Source organism: Gymnoscopelus braueri, assembly GCF_963280865.1.
Source record: "Gymnoscopelus braueri genome assembly, chromosome: 17".
In the NCBI taxonomy this organism is placed as follows: Eukaryota; Metazoa; Chordata; class Actinopteri; order Myctophiformes; family Myctophidae; genus Gymnoscopelus; species Gymnoscopelus braueri.
In genome coordinates, this window is record NC_137617.1 from 20,748,472 (window position 1) to 20,763,585 (window position 15,114).

General features: G+C 40.2%; 1 protein-coding gene across 1 annotated transcript in view; it reads right to left on the reverse strand.

The window, feature by feature from the left end:
• cpped1 (calcineurin-like phosphoesterase domain containing 1) overlaps window positions 1–14,785 on the reverse strand; it is a 62,095-nt gene extending 47,310 nt beyond the window's left edge. Inside the window, exons 1-2 of the mRNA XM_080456269.1 lie at window positions 14,604–14,785; window positions 7,956–8,174 (exon numbers count right to left, since the gene is read on the reverse strand). Coding sequence (XP_080312395.1) covers window positions 7,956–8,174; window positions 14,604–14,670 — 286 coding nt within the window. The 5' untranslated portion in view covers window positions 14,671–14,785. The remainder of the gene's footprint in view (window positions 1–7,955; window positions 8,175–14,603) is intronic.
• Between the last annotated feature and the right edge of the window lie 329 nt (window positions 14,786–15,114).

Consider the following 15,114-nt stretch of genomic DNA (forward strand, 5'->3'; position numbering starts at 1 on the left):
GTCCGTCTGTCACCAGCTAATCTCCGGCACCATTGGCCCGGTCGCTCCGAAACTGTGCACACACACTCCCTGGATGCCAATTCAGAACCTCTGCCCCAAATCTTTCACATGGGCCTGTTATAGCGCCACCAGGAGGCCGATTTGTGCAAAACCCATTTTTTTATATTACTCCTACAAATTTCATCCAAACGTCATGCAAATCGGTACACAGTATCACTATAGTCATGTGATCAACACGGATCTGTCCGATTTCCCATATTCCATCCTCATTGCCTAAGGTTGGCTTCCAAAGTTTGCAGGATTGGTCCGTTTTGAACAAAAAGCCTCAAAGTATACACACAGCTTGGGATTTCCGTGAAATTTCACACGCACATTCCCACTAGGCCGAGGAAGAAATGCCACCCTTCTCACATTGGCCTGTTATAGCGCCACCAGCAGGTCTAATTTAGCAAAACACATTTTTGGAACAAAATGCCTCAAATCATGAATGCAGTGTCAATGCAAGAATAAATGGCACGGTTGGCACCCTTTTCACATTGGCCTATAATAGCGCCACCAGGAGGCCAGAATAACGTACCTGACCTGGCGGAGACCTGTGCTCCGAGGAGCACTTTTTCTAGTTTCACCATGATTTGATTTCATTATTTTGATATTTATTATCATTTCTGGGAGGATTTATGTGTTGAATTCACACAAAAGGAGGAACCAATTTACGCAATATTACTGAAATGATACAATAAAAACAATATGGCTTCAAGCTTGTGCCATATTCCAATTTCGTTTTCCTACCATATTCTGTGATTAAAGGGATATTTCACTTTCAAACATGTTTGGGGTAATTTTGACGTCTACTCAGGCTTTTGTGAGCACCCCAGACAGTTTTTAAGTTGATTGATTCAGTATTTAGATATTTGATATTATTTTTTTCAGACACGCCCCCTTCCTATAGAAACTTCAAACTCAATTTGAACCATGATAGATTAAACAAAAACACCCGTCCTTGGTTCCGTGACTGATAGTGTCCTTCTAATGCGTGAGGGGCTCGTGGTTTTTCAATTACTTTTTAAATGTATTTTATTACATTTTTAAAAAATTATAATAATAAAAAATAAAAAAACACGTCCGCCTCAGGTATTAGAAGGCCAATATCAGTCACCAGAACCAAGGACGTGTGTTTTCATTGAATCTAACATAGTTAAAATGGAGTTTGAAGTTACAAGGGGTTTTTACTGTATAGGAAGGCCGTGTCTGATGAATATCAAATGTCTAAATACTAAATCAAGCAACTTAAAAACTGTGTGGGGTGCTCAGAAAAGCCTGAGTAGACGTTAAAATGACCTCAAACAGGTTTGAAAGTGAAATATCCCTTTAAGGCCTACTGTGGCCAAGTTGTAGCCAACAACTACAGTAACACAAAGCAGTAACAAAGGATCCTGATCCCTAAAGGAACTGAGATCCAACCATGGACTGAACGACACTGCTCTCCCAACGTCCATTCAAACATTCCATTGATGCATGTTGAGCCGCCACCTCAAGATTGAAGCATTATGCCTTTTTACAACACTGACAAGTAAATCAATTTTCAATCAGGAGTTTTACTTCTGCTGAATATTGTGATTGCAGTATGAAGATAAGTGTGGACAAATATTTTTCTGTACTTAAAAATATCTACTAAAAACTGTGATGGGTGCCGGTGGAGAAAGTAACAGTTCAAATGAAAAATGTGTTCTTTCTGACATACAGTGTAATTAGTTGGCGAGGCACTCTACACTGCATGCAAATACATTGTTAAGGAAGCTGGTTCCATCCTAGGAAAACAAATGACAGTGCCTCTTGGAAGCTGTAACATTAAATTGTAATACTCAGTAGGACATTGTAGTCCTCAGTAGGAGATCACAGTGGGAAATTGCAACGGGAAATTGCAAGAATCAGGTGTATGAAAAACTAATCCTCAGTGTTAAATTAACAATGAGAGTGTAACACATACATTCCCAGGTAGACAAAGACTTGTTTTTATATATCCCTGTGTTGCAGAAAAAGAATATAGAGAAAAAGGGAAAAACATTGAGCATCCGTGTAACCTACAATAAGTTAAACACACTTCAAGCAGAGTGGGAAAATAACACCAGCCACCAGCAGGAATGGTTCAATGTCTGAGGTTGTTCCCTCAGGCAGGTAATAAACCACTGTTTCGGGATTTACTTCCACACTCCATTCTCTCTCTTCCATGAAGGATGGTGTCTTGTTAGACTTTCTTCCAGGACTGTGCAGTGCATTCCCCATACAAAACCTCCTCTTTGAGATAGACAATGGGAAAGCTTAAGGTGCTTGCAAACAGATTTTGGCTGTCTAACGTAAACGGTCATTGTGCAAAATGCAAAATTGCGATTGTCCACATTTTTAGACTGTGCAAGTTGAATTGATTCTACCTGTCACATTGTGTGACGAAATTGCAACCTACGTCAGCTGATGTTGTACCTTGAATAAAAAAACAACAAGAAAAAGGACAGGAGGACAGGTCTTAGCGTGGCAGAAGGGGACAACAGGTGTCAGCAATAATTGCTGACACCTGTTGTTATTATCTGCCCTGCCAATTCTCCAAAGGGAGCTGATAATATCTCCAGCCATTTTTTCATTAAATTGTCAGCACAGTTTAATACATGAAATCTGTAAAAGCTGTACATTTGCCACGGTAATTTGTCACGTGTTGGTAGCATACCTTTCTCACTTTGACAACCGTCATAGCATCAGCCACACTGCACAAACATGGCGAAAGCTTGCTGACTCTAACAGAACTCCATCATAGTCTACAATGCTGTTAATCGCAGACCGTGACCCCATCACACTGAACAGCCCAAGATGCATACAACAACATATTCCGCCACCTTTATGCTACGATAAAAACATTTTGTGCAAAGCAGTGAGTAACGAGCAAAGTGGACTTCAATGTATTCATGCTTGTTATTAAATTACTAAATTATTAAACTTAAAAACCATCCCTATGCCATTGTTTTTGTACAAGCAACCATCCAATCATTATTTTGTAACATTTATTTTTACATTGAAACATTGAATGTGTCCTAGAGGCCACAGGAAAGTCCCCCAGGGGCCGGATTTGGCCCACGGGCTGCCAGTTGAATATCTAGGTCCATGAGTGTCCTGAAGTTAGTATTGTATGCCTATGCCTTGCTGGCCGGCGCAGTGTGGAAATTACACAATTTTGTAGAGAAATGTTAGGCGTGAAATATTTGAGGAAGTTCTTATGTCCCCTCACTTTTTAACAGACACTATGCCCTTGCACCCAAACAACATCTATTATTTCAAGAACTAACCGTCAGACAGGATAACGCTACTGGAGGAAATTTATCATAAGAATAGATGAAACACTACATTGCTCCAGGAGTGTAGGCTAAGCCCATTACTTACCAACTAAAGTCATATATCAAAAAGTCTTCATATTCCCATTGACTGCCTACACAGTATATTCTGCAACAGAACCCTTTTCCAAAGCTAGAGCTTGCCTTTTATTTTAACAGCTCAGAGGCATCCAGGTGCTTGTTCATAGATAAACATCACATGCTGTCACAGTAAGTTCAGTTGTTTACCAACTGGAGCTTTCTATTAGTGACAAGGAAGAAGAACCCAATATTTTCCCTTCATTCTTGCCTTAGTAATTGTCCTGTTTTGTTGTAGAACACAGCACAAAACATTACAGGCCTTTTGTGTTGTTAAACACAACAACAACTACTTGATTCAAATTGATTGTATGTGCAACTGCAATCACAATCTTTTTGAGGCTATTCAAAACTTTCTTAGGTACGACATGGGAAAGAGACAGGAAGGGGTAGTGATGGCATCTGACAAAGGTCATTAGCTTAAACCGGTACATTCAAAATACTGGTTGGTTATCTACTAAAGTTCCTGGCAACAACCGTTACAACCAACATACCCTGGTGTTCAGGCACAATATTCAACAGAGGAACAGTGCGTTATCTAATAATGTAGGTCGTGACTTCATGTAAACGATAACATTCAGATCCCAGCCATGCCTTCACACACCCATGAATCTAAGCAAAGATAACTATCTACAATCCAGGACTGCAGAGTTTATTGCAGGCTGGCGTTTCATTGCCACAAAAAAGAAAAACATTCTGTAACTACATCGCCTGTGTCTCCTCTGTAGAACCAAAACGTTCATCAGTAACTACAGCATCTGATTGTGTCTGGTTCTGCTTCTCCTAGATACATATCAGCTGCTCTTATGAGGGAGTGGGTTGTTTATAGATTTACAGGGCAGGGACGTGAAGCATACTGATATGTTAACATTCAAATTATATTCTAACCTACCTTGACGGAGGATATTGTGCAACGTATATTACAACAGCAGCCATTGTAGAAGGTATTCAGCGAGCGATTGTATCTCTATTTTATAAAACTGCAACTGGATGGTTAAAAAAAACAGTGATAGTCTACTGGTCACCAATGAGTGTTCTGTTCTAGACAGAAATCATGTCTCTCGCCACCACTAAGCAGATTTTCTGCAGAACTCTGGTTGTTAAGCTAGTTCATACTGTCAGTTTGAATGACTATGAAGCTAAGGCTGGTAAATTGGTCTATTCTACTCTATGGAGGGCGTTCAGACATCAGTTAGGGATTCAAACAATTCCTCTTACTGTAGGGAATGGAAATAAGATGACACAGTACTTCTGCAAGCATGTGATGTATAGTGAATTTGCGGGGATCTCCACATTAACAACAGCTGTACAATATTTTGTAAGAGGGTCCATGTACTGTATAACTGCCCCTGGACTAATACTTATCTCCTCACATAGTTCAGTATATTAATTAGATTAAGACAATGTCCGCAGGGGTAGGCAGCATACATTAATCATTATACTACAGACATTTTCTATTCCCTTTTAAGCCATTAAGACCGGGAACGCATCTGTGTCATTTTAAGATTTCTTTGGCTATTCAAAAATAGCAGATATACATGCTCATAGAGCGGCACCGAGTGCCGCGCTATGAGCTTGTAGATCTGCTTTTTTTTTTTTTTATTGTGAAAATGTGTGCAAATCTTTGAACATATATATTTTTTTAAAGCGAACATTTGTAACTCAAATCTTTGCTTCTGCTGGGGGTCCCTGGAACAAAATATTTTGAGATGGTGGGGGGGGGTCCGCGGACAAATACATATCATTTTGGGTGGTCCTTGACAGGAAAAAAGTACCACTGATATCCACTGATATTATAACAACATAAGTAAAACATTTAAATAAAAGTTAGGATTTAGAAGAATTTGTAGAATCCCCTGAAGCAAAGATTTGAGTTTCAATTTTTCGCTTAAAATGCATTCAAAGATTTGCACAAATGTTCACGATTTTACAAAGACAATAGCAGATCTACAAGCTCGTAGAGTGGCACTCGGTGCCTATGAGCTTGTAGATCTGCTATTTTTGAATAACCCAAAGTATAAAATAATGGTTATAGCTAAAAATCTAAAATGACACAGTACTGTACATGCGTTTTCCGGATAGAACGGGTTAAAGACAGATTGGGTATCGGAGAGCCTGCACAGGCTATGTGTCAGACTGTCAGCTACCGTGCTGAGTGAGTCTGGGGGAGAATGTACAACAGTAATTGTAGGCTAGTTATAATTATGTGAAGACTTGTGTTATGAAATGCTAGGATAGAATGGAATAGAATCCCTACTTTCAATGTTGCATCACATCATTCCTGCCTGTACCATTAAAGACATAGGCTGTAATATTCTAAACGCCTGGTCCGGGGACCACCAGCGGTCCAAATGGACGCTTATGGGTCTGTACCTCAATTTGGTTCCATTTTGTTCACTCTCAGAGTTAAATTAACGCTGAGGATTTTACAGTGTAGATAGGGAACCCAGAGATAGCAAATTGTATCAAATGGGGGTCCTGATGGCCTGATGTATATCAAACTGGGGGTCCTTGAAATTAAAAAGGTTGAGAATCACGGCTCTAGCTCATTCAATTTTCTTATTTCTTTGAAATGTGCTCTTTTTCTATGGAGCACATACAGCCTTGATTATTTGTGGTTGTGCTGTTATGATAGAATGTGTGCACATCCATCTCAACTGTGTCCAGGTAAATAGAACTACAAAAGGAAGAAATATCCATACACTGAAAATGTGACCTTCATCGGGCATGCTGACGCCCACTGACAGAAACACTGTGAAAGAACAAATTAATCCACTAAGATTTGCAAAAATGTTAACGATTAAAATAAATAAATAAATAGCAGATCTACAAGCTCATAGGGCGGCACTCTGTGCCATGCTATGAGCTTGTAGATCTGCTATTTTTGAATAGTGAAAGTATAAAAATAATGGTTATAGCTAAAATCGAAAATGACAGATGCGTTCCCGGGTTAGACATTGGGAGCTTAATTGTCAGTATGCGGACATTTCTTCCTTCTGTGGTTGTAAATCATACCTGTAGAATATTGTTATAAAATTTAACTATGTGAAGACACAGCGATGGCCACTATTAAGTAAGCTTCTTATGGTAATGTTAAATCAAAATGTTATGGACCAAATGTTATTGCAATTATTGTTATGGGCAAATTGCTATAGTTACTGAACATACACGGGTCATTCTGCTTTATAGTCACTGATTAGCCAGGTGTATTGATTTCTGTAGATCAACATAACCCAGATGCTGTCGCAGGTGTTTTCAGGTTAATAATAATAATCAATTCTGCCTCCGGGCGCACACATCTGAGCATTTGACCTATTACATTACATGCTGTGCGTCACTGTCGGTCATGGAATTGTGGGATAAGATTATTCCACTATGTACGGTATAATACAGTAATTCTCACTACACATTCAGACTTACTATAGACTAGAGTAGTGAGTAATGGCTGATTTCAGACACGACCACAGAGGATATCTGACACACAGAGATACAGGAGGAACACAGGCAGATCGGTAAAATTACTAACAGACAGTTGGTTAGCTCATTGGTTCTCAAAGTGGGGTCCAGGGACCCCCAGGGGTCCTTGGAGGGGTACCAGGGGGTCCCCAGCTAAATAAGTTAATATAGCGTCACAATCATTTTAACCACTTTAACCATATTTTATAGTTTGGCTATTCAAAAATAGCAGATACACAAGCTCATAGTGCTGCACAGAGTGCAGCGCTATGAGCTTGTAGGTCTTCTATCCTCCTATAATTCCACAAACCTCTGAGCCCAAACCTCTGAGCCCCAAAAACCTCTGAGAGCAAAAACTGTTCTGCCCGGTTCTCCTCAGTGCCTGGAGCTATTGATCTCAAATTGCACACAGCAATTCACCATTACCATGTGCCATGGGACTGCGAAGCCCGTTTTTCGATATCACTCAATCTCAGCTGTTTACTCGCATTTTTATGTCAAAGAATGTCGCCATGCTTACGCTGGCTGCTCAAACTGCGCATGCGTCGCATCTACAGCCCCACAGCGTTACACTGTTGCACACACAGAACGTGCTTCGACCAAGTTACGTGTGTGTGTGTGTGTGTGTGTGTGTGTGTGTGTGTGTGTGTGGGGGTGTGTGTGTGTGTGTGTGTGTGTGTCTGCGTTTGCGACGGGACCCAGGGGGTCCGCGACGGGACGCGCGGGGGGAGGGCGCCGCGACGGGACACGCGCGACAGGACGCGCAGTAACCCCACGTTTGCAACTACTTTCGCCTGCGCACTTCACCGGGTATGGTCTAGTTTTTTTTTATCATGAAAACTTGTGCAAATCTTTGAATATATTTTTAAAGCGAACATTTGTAACTCAAATCTTTGCTTGTGGGGGGTCCCTGAAAGAAAATATTTTGAGATGGGGGTCCATGGCCAAATACATATAATTTTGGGCGTGCTTGACATGAAAAAGTTTGAGAACCGCTGCATTAGCTGACACACCAAAATGTAGACTGTGTTATAATGTGCCTACCTGGCATGGCGTGCACCAGGTCCCCACACAGCGCCATGAACCGGGGCCTGGGGTTGAGCTGATTGACAGCCGCCACGGCCTGCTTGGTGAGCTGGACCTCCTCGCCCCACTCGTCCCCTCCGCCAGCAGTGTCTCCATCTTTCCAGGCCTTCATCAGCCCCAGCTGGGGGTCTGCGGCCACGATGAAACAGAACGGTCCCTTCCACTTCCTCTCCGCATCTGGAAAGCAGGGGGGGGGGATAAATAAATCAGTTGGATGTTGTTGTAAACACATTCGGATCTACAGGAAAGAGGAGATTTTTTGCTTCTTTAAGTAGTCTTCTGTGAGGTTGAAATTATTTTTTGTTCAGCACACTGCTTTTTATTTTATTGTTTTATAATATTCATTTTGTTCTATTAATATTGTTGTATTATTATCAATATTAGTAGTAGTAGCAGCAGCAGCAGTAGTAGTAATTGTAGTATTGGTAATATAATATTCAGCAACGCTCACCATATGCAATATGGTGGAATGATATTATAAACTCCCTGAGGTAATGTGGATTATTGTATATGAAAGGAAAGGAATCCCTTTGATATGAAATGTCTTCAGTCCAAATCCTCAACTCACAATTTCTACCTGGGAATGGACTCTAGCCAAGAAGAAACAAAGAATCCGGTGCCAGATTCCGTCCCCCAGCCTTGATTTTGAAAAGTGTTGTGACATCCCACTTCTCTCTTCTAAAGAAAGAATGTTTCTCATTCAAGACCATTATTCACTCTCTGTTGTAGCTACATTGTAATGGTACACTGATAGTGAATGCTACTGGGTACATGGTCTTTTAATATTTGTATTCAAACTTTGACTTTGTGTCTCTATCTTAACAGCAACTGCCAAGCATATGACCCCAATGAAACCCAACTGTATACTATGCATTATAAATACAAATAAATCTATCCGTTTTTGACATCCCATAAATAACATAATGACTTCTTGGTAACGCAATCTGCACTCCCAGAGGTAAGTATTGAACAACTGACTTTACTTATTTTCCCCTCTAATCACCCTAATCATTGCTATTGATGAATTGTATCTGATTTGAGCTACTGACATTTAGATATACAGATCTGCATATATCTGGTGATTTTGCTCAAGTACTGTTTTTTTATATTGTAATAAATATAGAAAAAGCTACTTTTCCCCCAGTATCTATCAGCCCTTATGGGTACGCTGTTTAACACGCTAGTTAACAAAAGGATAGTCCTACGTGTCAGAGTAATTGCGGACAGGAACAAGTGTTTTACATGATCCAGCAGTATGGATTAACATTTCTAAATCAACAACTGTATGGCATATTCATCACCATTCATCACTGCGGACCGGGCCTCTCCATGGAGCATGACTGTGGATTGCTACTATATTATACTATACCACTATACTGTGTATTACCTTAACATTCTTATATTATACCACTATATACTATATATCATTATTGTTGTACTATATCATATTATTATATACTATCTTACACTATTATATTTACTATTAGTGTTATTGCTACTACTTGTACCTGTCTCTCTGTCTCTCCCTCTCTTCTTATCCCCCCCGACACGGTCGAGGCAGATGGCCTCCCACCCTAGTGCCTGGGTCTGCCTGACATTTCTTCCAGTTAAGGGGGAGTTTTTCGTTGCCACTGTCGCAAAATTGCTTACTCGGGGTGGGACAATGTCGGGTCTCTGCTCTACATTTGAGACAACTTGTTGTGATTTGACACTTTAATAAAATTGAATTGAACTGAAAATGCATCGATAAGCTTCCAGAGACAAGCATCGAGGTCTCTGTCGCTCCTCCCCGTCTGTCAGCTCTGCTGCCCGGCCACGGCTGCTTGCTTTGTGTCGCCTGGAGCTCAGTCGGCTCATGCCCATTTGTGCCTGACGAGATTGTCCGCTATTTAGCATTTTCTTAAAAAACACGCTATTTGCTACTACTCACAAAACTCACACAAATTGGTACACATTATCTCTGGAGTCATGTGATCAACATGTATCAGTCAAATATCCCATGTTGGGAGATTTGGCCTGGCGGAGATCTGCACTTCGTGGAGCGCACTTTAAAAGAGATATAATTCAATTAATATTCAAATATTTAACCATCATTTGACAGGCCTAGTTCACCATGCATGCGCGAGTGCATGTATGTGTGCGTGAGTGTGTGTGTGTGTGAGAGAGAGAAAGACAGTGACTAACACAAAACCACAGATATGTAGACACACTACACACAGGCACACACACAGGCGCGCACACACACACACACACACACACACACACACACACACACACACACACACACACACACACACACACACACACACACACACACACACACACACACACACACACACACACACACACACACACACACACACACACACACACATCCCCCCTACTTGCACACAGTAGGGAATTCTAGCTGATCAGCATCCTCAGTGCTTAACATGCTCTCCATGTCTCTCTCCTCATGTGCTGATGATAATTCTTTCCTCCAGAGAAACTCAGGCAAAGAATGAAAAGCAAAGAGAGAGAGAGAGAGAGGGGACCCACTCTGGAAAACCAGATGAGCAAAGCTGACAAAAAGCTCAGCGATGAACCCCTGATTATGATGATCATTTATGACATCATGAAAGAACTTAATCTTCTTTTATGGCAATCATCTTTGCAAAGTATGTAAATAAAAATTGTTCTGAGGTTTCAGTCCAGCTCGCCTATAGCCTTGATCTTAAAGGACAAGTCCGACTAAAATAACATATAGCCTTTTTTTCCTACTTATATTGATCCCAAATGGGGTCTATTTGCAGAATATATACCAGTGAAAGATAGATTATATCCAAATATAATATTTCACTGGTATATTTTATTTTTCATAATAAAAGTGCAAAATCTCTGAAAAAAAATATCAAAGCATGTCGGACGTTGATATAAACAAAGAGCTGAGACGCATGGGGGGGAAATAAATCACTATTCCAGCATTGTATACAGTGGCCGGAGCTAACTAGAAGCGGTACCAAATCAAGTATAAAACAGTTTTGTCCGGTTCAGCAAGTGAAAGAAGCTCAATTTAGTTTGGAGCATGCTGCCAGCTGTAGTCTTTTGTCAGATCTGCTGATCAATGCCGACATAGGCAGACAATTGAGCGAAGACTATGGAGCAGCTAATGTATGCAATATGCTCAAAAAACAACCAACTCAGAATTGTCTTAGTAAAAATCGAATTCAGCAGTTCAATATGACAATTCGTTATATCTACACACTACACAGTGAAAGTCAGGACCAGATTAAGACTTTTCAGTGACCCGGGCTTGGACCACGCTTTTGACGCTTTGACGATAGCAAACACATGACACAGTATGTCAGCACCGATACAGCGCCTTTATGTTTAACAGTCCGGTCTATTTTCAAATCAAAACAACTACATTATATGTTGTCAATACAAGTTCAAATTATAGTAAAATAAATAAATAAATACAATACAATAACATAATGGAGAAAGCAATGACCTATTGATTCTGTCATTCTTACTAGCTTTTTGAAACGAGAAGTCCACGAAGAGCAACTTCTTGGCCATTTTTAAACTGCTATAGCACACAGCTCCAAAATACGCTGCCATCTCCAAAGGCGTCATTATGTTACAGAGCGCTGAAGTCTCATTACCTTGTGTATCATCCTCTATGGAGTGTCAGTATGTTGTGGTAATTAATGCACAGAGCTTTAGCTGCAGACGTATGAGCAGACCAGCGGGTGAGTAGGGTACCAAGGCATGAGGCAGGCACAGAATGAAAAAACAAACAAACGGTAAGAGTTCTCTCTCCTGAATTGATTAAATTGGCACCCTGACCTGAACATTTATTTTCTGTTTACAAAAGAGCTAGAGAGATGGAGAGACACCTACTGAACAAACACTCTATAGCGATGATTGCTATCGGAATATAGAGCTATTTAACACTTAGTTTCAACATACAGGGATGCACCAATATAAAGATTTCTGGCAGGCTGCAAATGTTACTTTTATCAGCCAATACTGAAAATATTTCTCTTTGGATAAGGCTATTGGACTCAAAATGTTTCTCCAACATACCCTGAACTCCAGAAGCTCAACACAATATTTTCTGAATTTGGTCACAGCTCACACATGCAATTTATCTATGACAAAACAGCACCCACCTCTGTACAGATTATGCCCTCACTTGTGTGAGGGGAATTGCATTCAAACCACACAGGCACTCAAATATGCATACGGCACAAGCATTGCATACGCTCATACACTAAATGTGCGCTCTCAGGCATACAACGTAGTGAACGTTGTATGTCTGTGTGTGTGCATATATTCCTGTACAGTATGTGTGTATATGTGCTTGCTTGCACGTTTGTGCACTTTCAACGTACACAAACGTGCAAACACATATGCACACACAGGAATAGTATGAACATTTATCAGCCATCTTCTTTGTAGCTGTCTGCAACAAGCGACACGATTTGTCAAGCTTTCATAAAGCTCCTACATGTTCTGTGGGGAAAAAAAACGCTCTCAGAGCTTTGTGTTAGGCTGAACACATTCTGCAGTACAGCATCCAATCTCGCGCTCTCTCCAGTCAGTCGTATGAACTATTTCAGAGACCAACTTTGAACAAGAGAAGCGTGCGAGAGAGAAGAAAAAATAAATGATGACTTGAAAAGGAGCTTCCAAAGCTCCCATGACAGGAGATAAGAAGAGGCAGCTTTGTGTGGCTTCATCTGGGCAAGTAAAACTTCAAACATAAATCACAGAGATTTCTCAGGTGGCAGATGGTGCATTCAAAACAATACTAATCATCATTCGAGTCAAATGCACAGGGGGCTTGTTTTCAGAGAAAATAACGTAACACTGGAAAAAGTGAATTTCTCCGCCTGAAAAGCTCTTATGCAAGTACTGGAAGCACTGACAAGAGGTAAAGCAAGCAATGAATCAATGAGTTGATGAGGGTAAGAGTGCATCGCTTAATGTGATTATCACGCTTGGAATCCTGAAATACCTTTTGCTGTCGGGCGTTGCAGTATGCTTTATCTGTGATACATCTACTGTAAATCAGTTGCAGTACTATGCTCAACTTGCCCGGAGTCTCTACAGCAAAGATATCTGGACCCCACAACAACTCCAAACAAAGCTATTATTATTCTTGATGAAACATAATAGCCTTCGGCTCTAGATAGTATCAATGTTAATATCTATATAGATCTATACCCTACACATTGTACAAGGATGAATATAGTGGATCTATATTCATCCTTGTACAATGTAGGTTGTAGATTTATCAGCTAGCCAGCCAGTTTACCCACAAAGTAATGTACTATATAATATATAAGATTCATGCAGTGGCAGCGGCGGGCAGAGTCAGTGGTGGACGTGCAGATATGCCCATATATGGACTGGTCTAATAATGATGTTCAAATCATGTATACTTATTTTAGATTTTAGATGTTGGAAAAGATAGCCAATTTAGCATTGAGGTGCCCACAATGTTTAGGTGCCCACTCGACCTGTATCTATACTGGGTACCAGAACACGAACACATGTGTCATCATCAGCTTGTGTTGTCAAAACAAATCCTAGGATTCACGCATCATGGTACCAAAGGACTGGGGCAGATCTTTTGTTTTCTATAGGTTTTGGGGTAGGCTAGGATATATTTGTACACTTGTTTGTAGTGTATAGTATACTATAAAAACTAGAAACAAAGTAGCTGAAATTCTTATTCATTAAAGTAATGCAGAGGTTGATCGTGTGAGAGAGAAGGTTCACATGACAGACACTTGATTTTGTAAACAAAATAGCAAGTCAACAACTAGCTCATGTCCAGTCCAGAAATCCATAGAAATTCTAAAGAAAAAGAAGGGAAAAGCAACAGTGTCGTCACGACCAGTGGTGGAAAGTAACATGTATGTAACAGTACATGTACTACTGTATCTAAATACAATTTTAAAATACTTTTACTTCTACTCCACTACATCTCAGAGGCAAATATTGTACTTTTACTCAACTTAAATGATTTGGAAACTTTAGTTACTAGTTACTTTGTAGGTTTTGATTATTATTACAAAACATACATTAAACCACTTTATCCCTACTGTATATACTTCGGCTATTTGAAAATAGCAAATCTAGAACCAGATTTTCTTTTCTTTTTTTGTACTTTTACTTTTGGTACTTTAAGTACATTTTGATGCCAATACTTTTGTACTTTACTTTAACGTGCATTTTGAATTCTGGGACGTTTACTCGTAACAAAGTATTTCTACATTGCAGTATCGATACTTTTACTTAAGTAAAATATCTGAGTACTTTTCCCCACCACTGGTGTTGAACAAGACGACAGTGCCATATACCAATGCTTCTCAAACTTTTACATTTCAAGGTCTCCCCTTAACTCTGACAGTATACAAAATGGAACCAAATGGACCCGTTAGGGTCCATTTGGTTCCATTTGTACACTGTCAGAGTTACATACTTGGTAGGGGTCAATTTAAACCCTCCTAAGGGAACCCAGAGAGTCCCTGAAATCCACTTTGAGAACCACTGCGACAGACACAGTGCGTTAGCATTAGCCACACAAGCTAATGACAGCGGTCAGTCAGCTACCTTCGTTCAGTCCGCAGAAAGTTCGTTGTTTGGCCCTCAGAAAGATGTCTTCTTTATCCCCGGACATGCTTTGTTACCGCGTTGTCCAAACCAAACGGCTTTTATTCATGCGTCACTTTGCAAATAATACAGGCGTTCACATTTACAACTTGTTTTTTGTTGTTGTGCTGCAGTGCTGACTAGTCGAGTGTCGAACGAACTCGCTATGGGTGATCGACTAGAGTGCCTGTTTGACTACTTTCGCTATCAGTCCATCGTGCGGTTGCAAATTTGCGTCGCCTGCGAAAAGCAACTGATCTAGCAGTGGTGTAAAGTAACTAAAGAATATTTACTCACGTATTGTACTTGAGTACAATTTTGAGGTATTTTTTTACTTCACTGGAGTATGTCCAATTTTCAATACTTTTGCTTCTAATCCTCGACATGATATCTCTGAGGAAAATATTGTAGTTATGCTCCACTACAATTATTTTAAAACTTTAGTTACTAGTTACTTTTTAGATTTAGATTT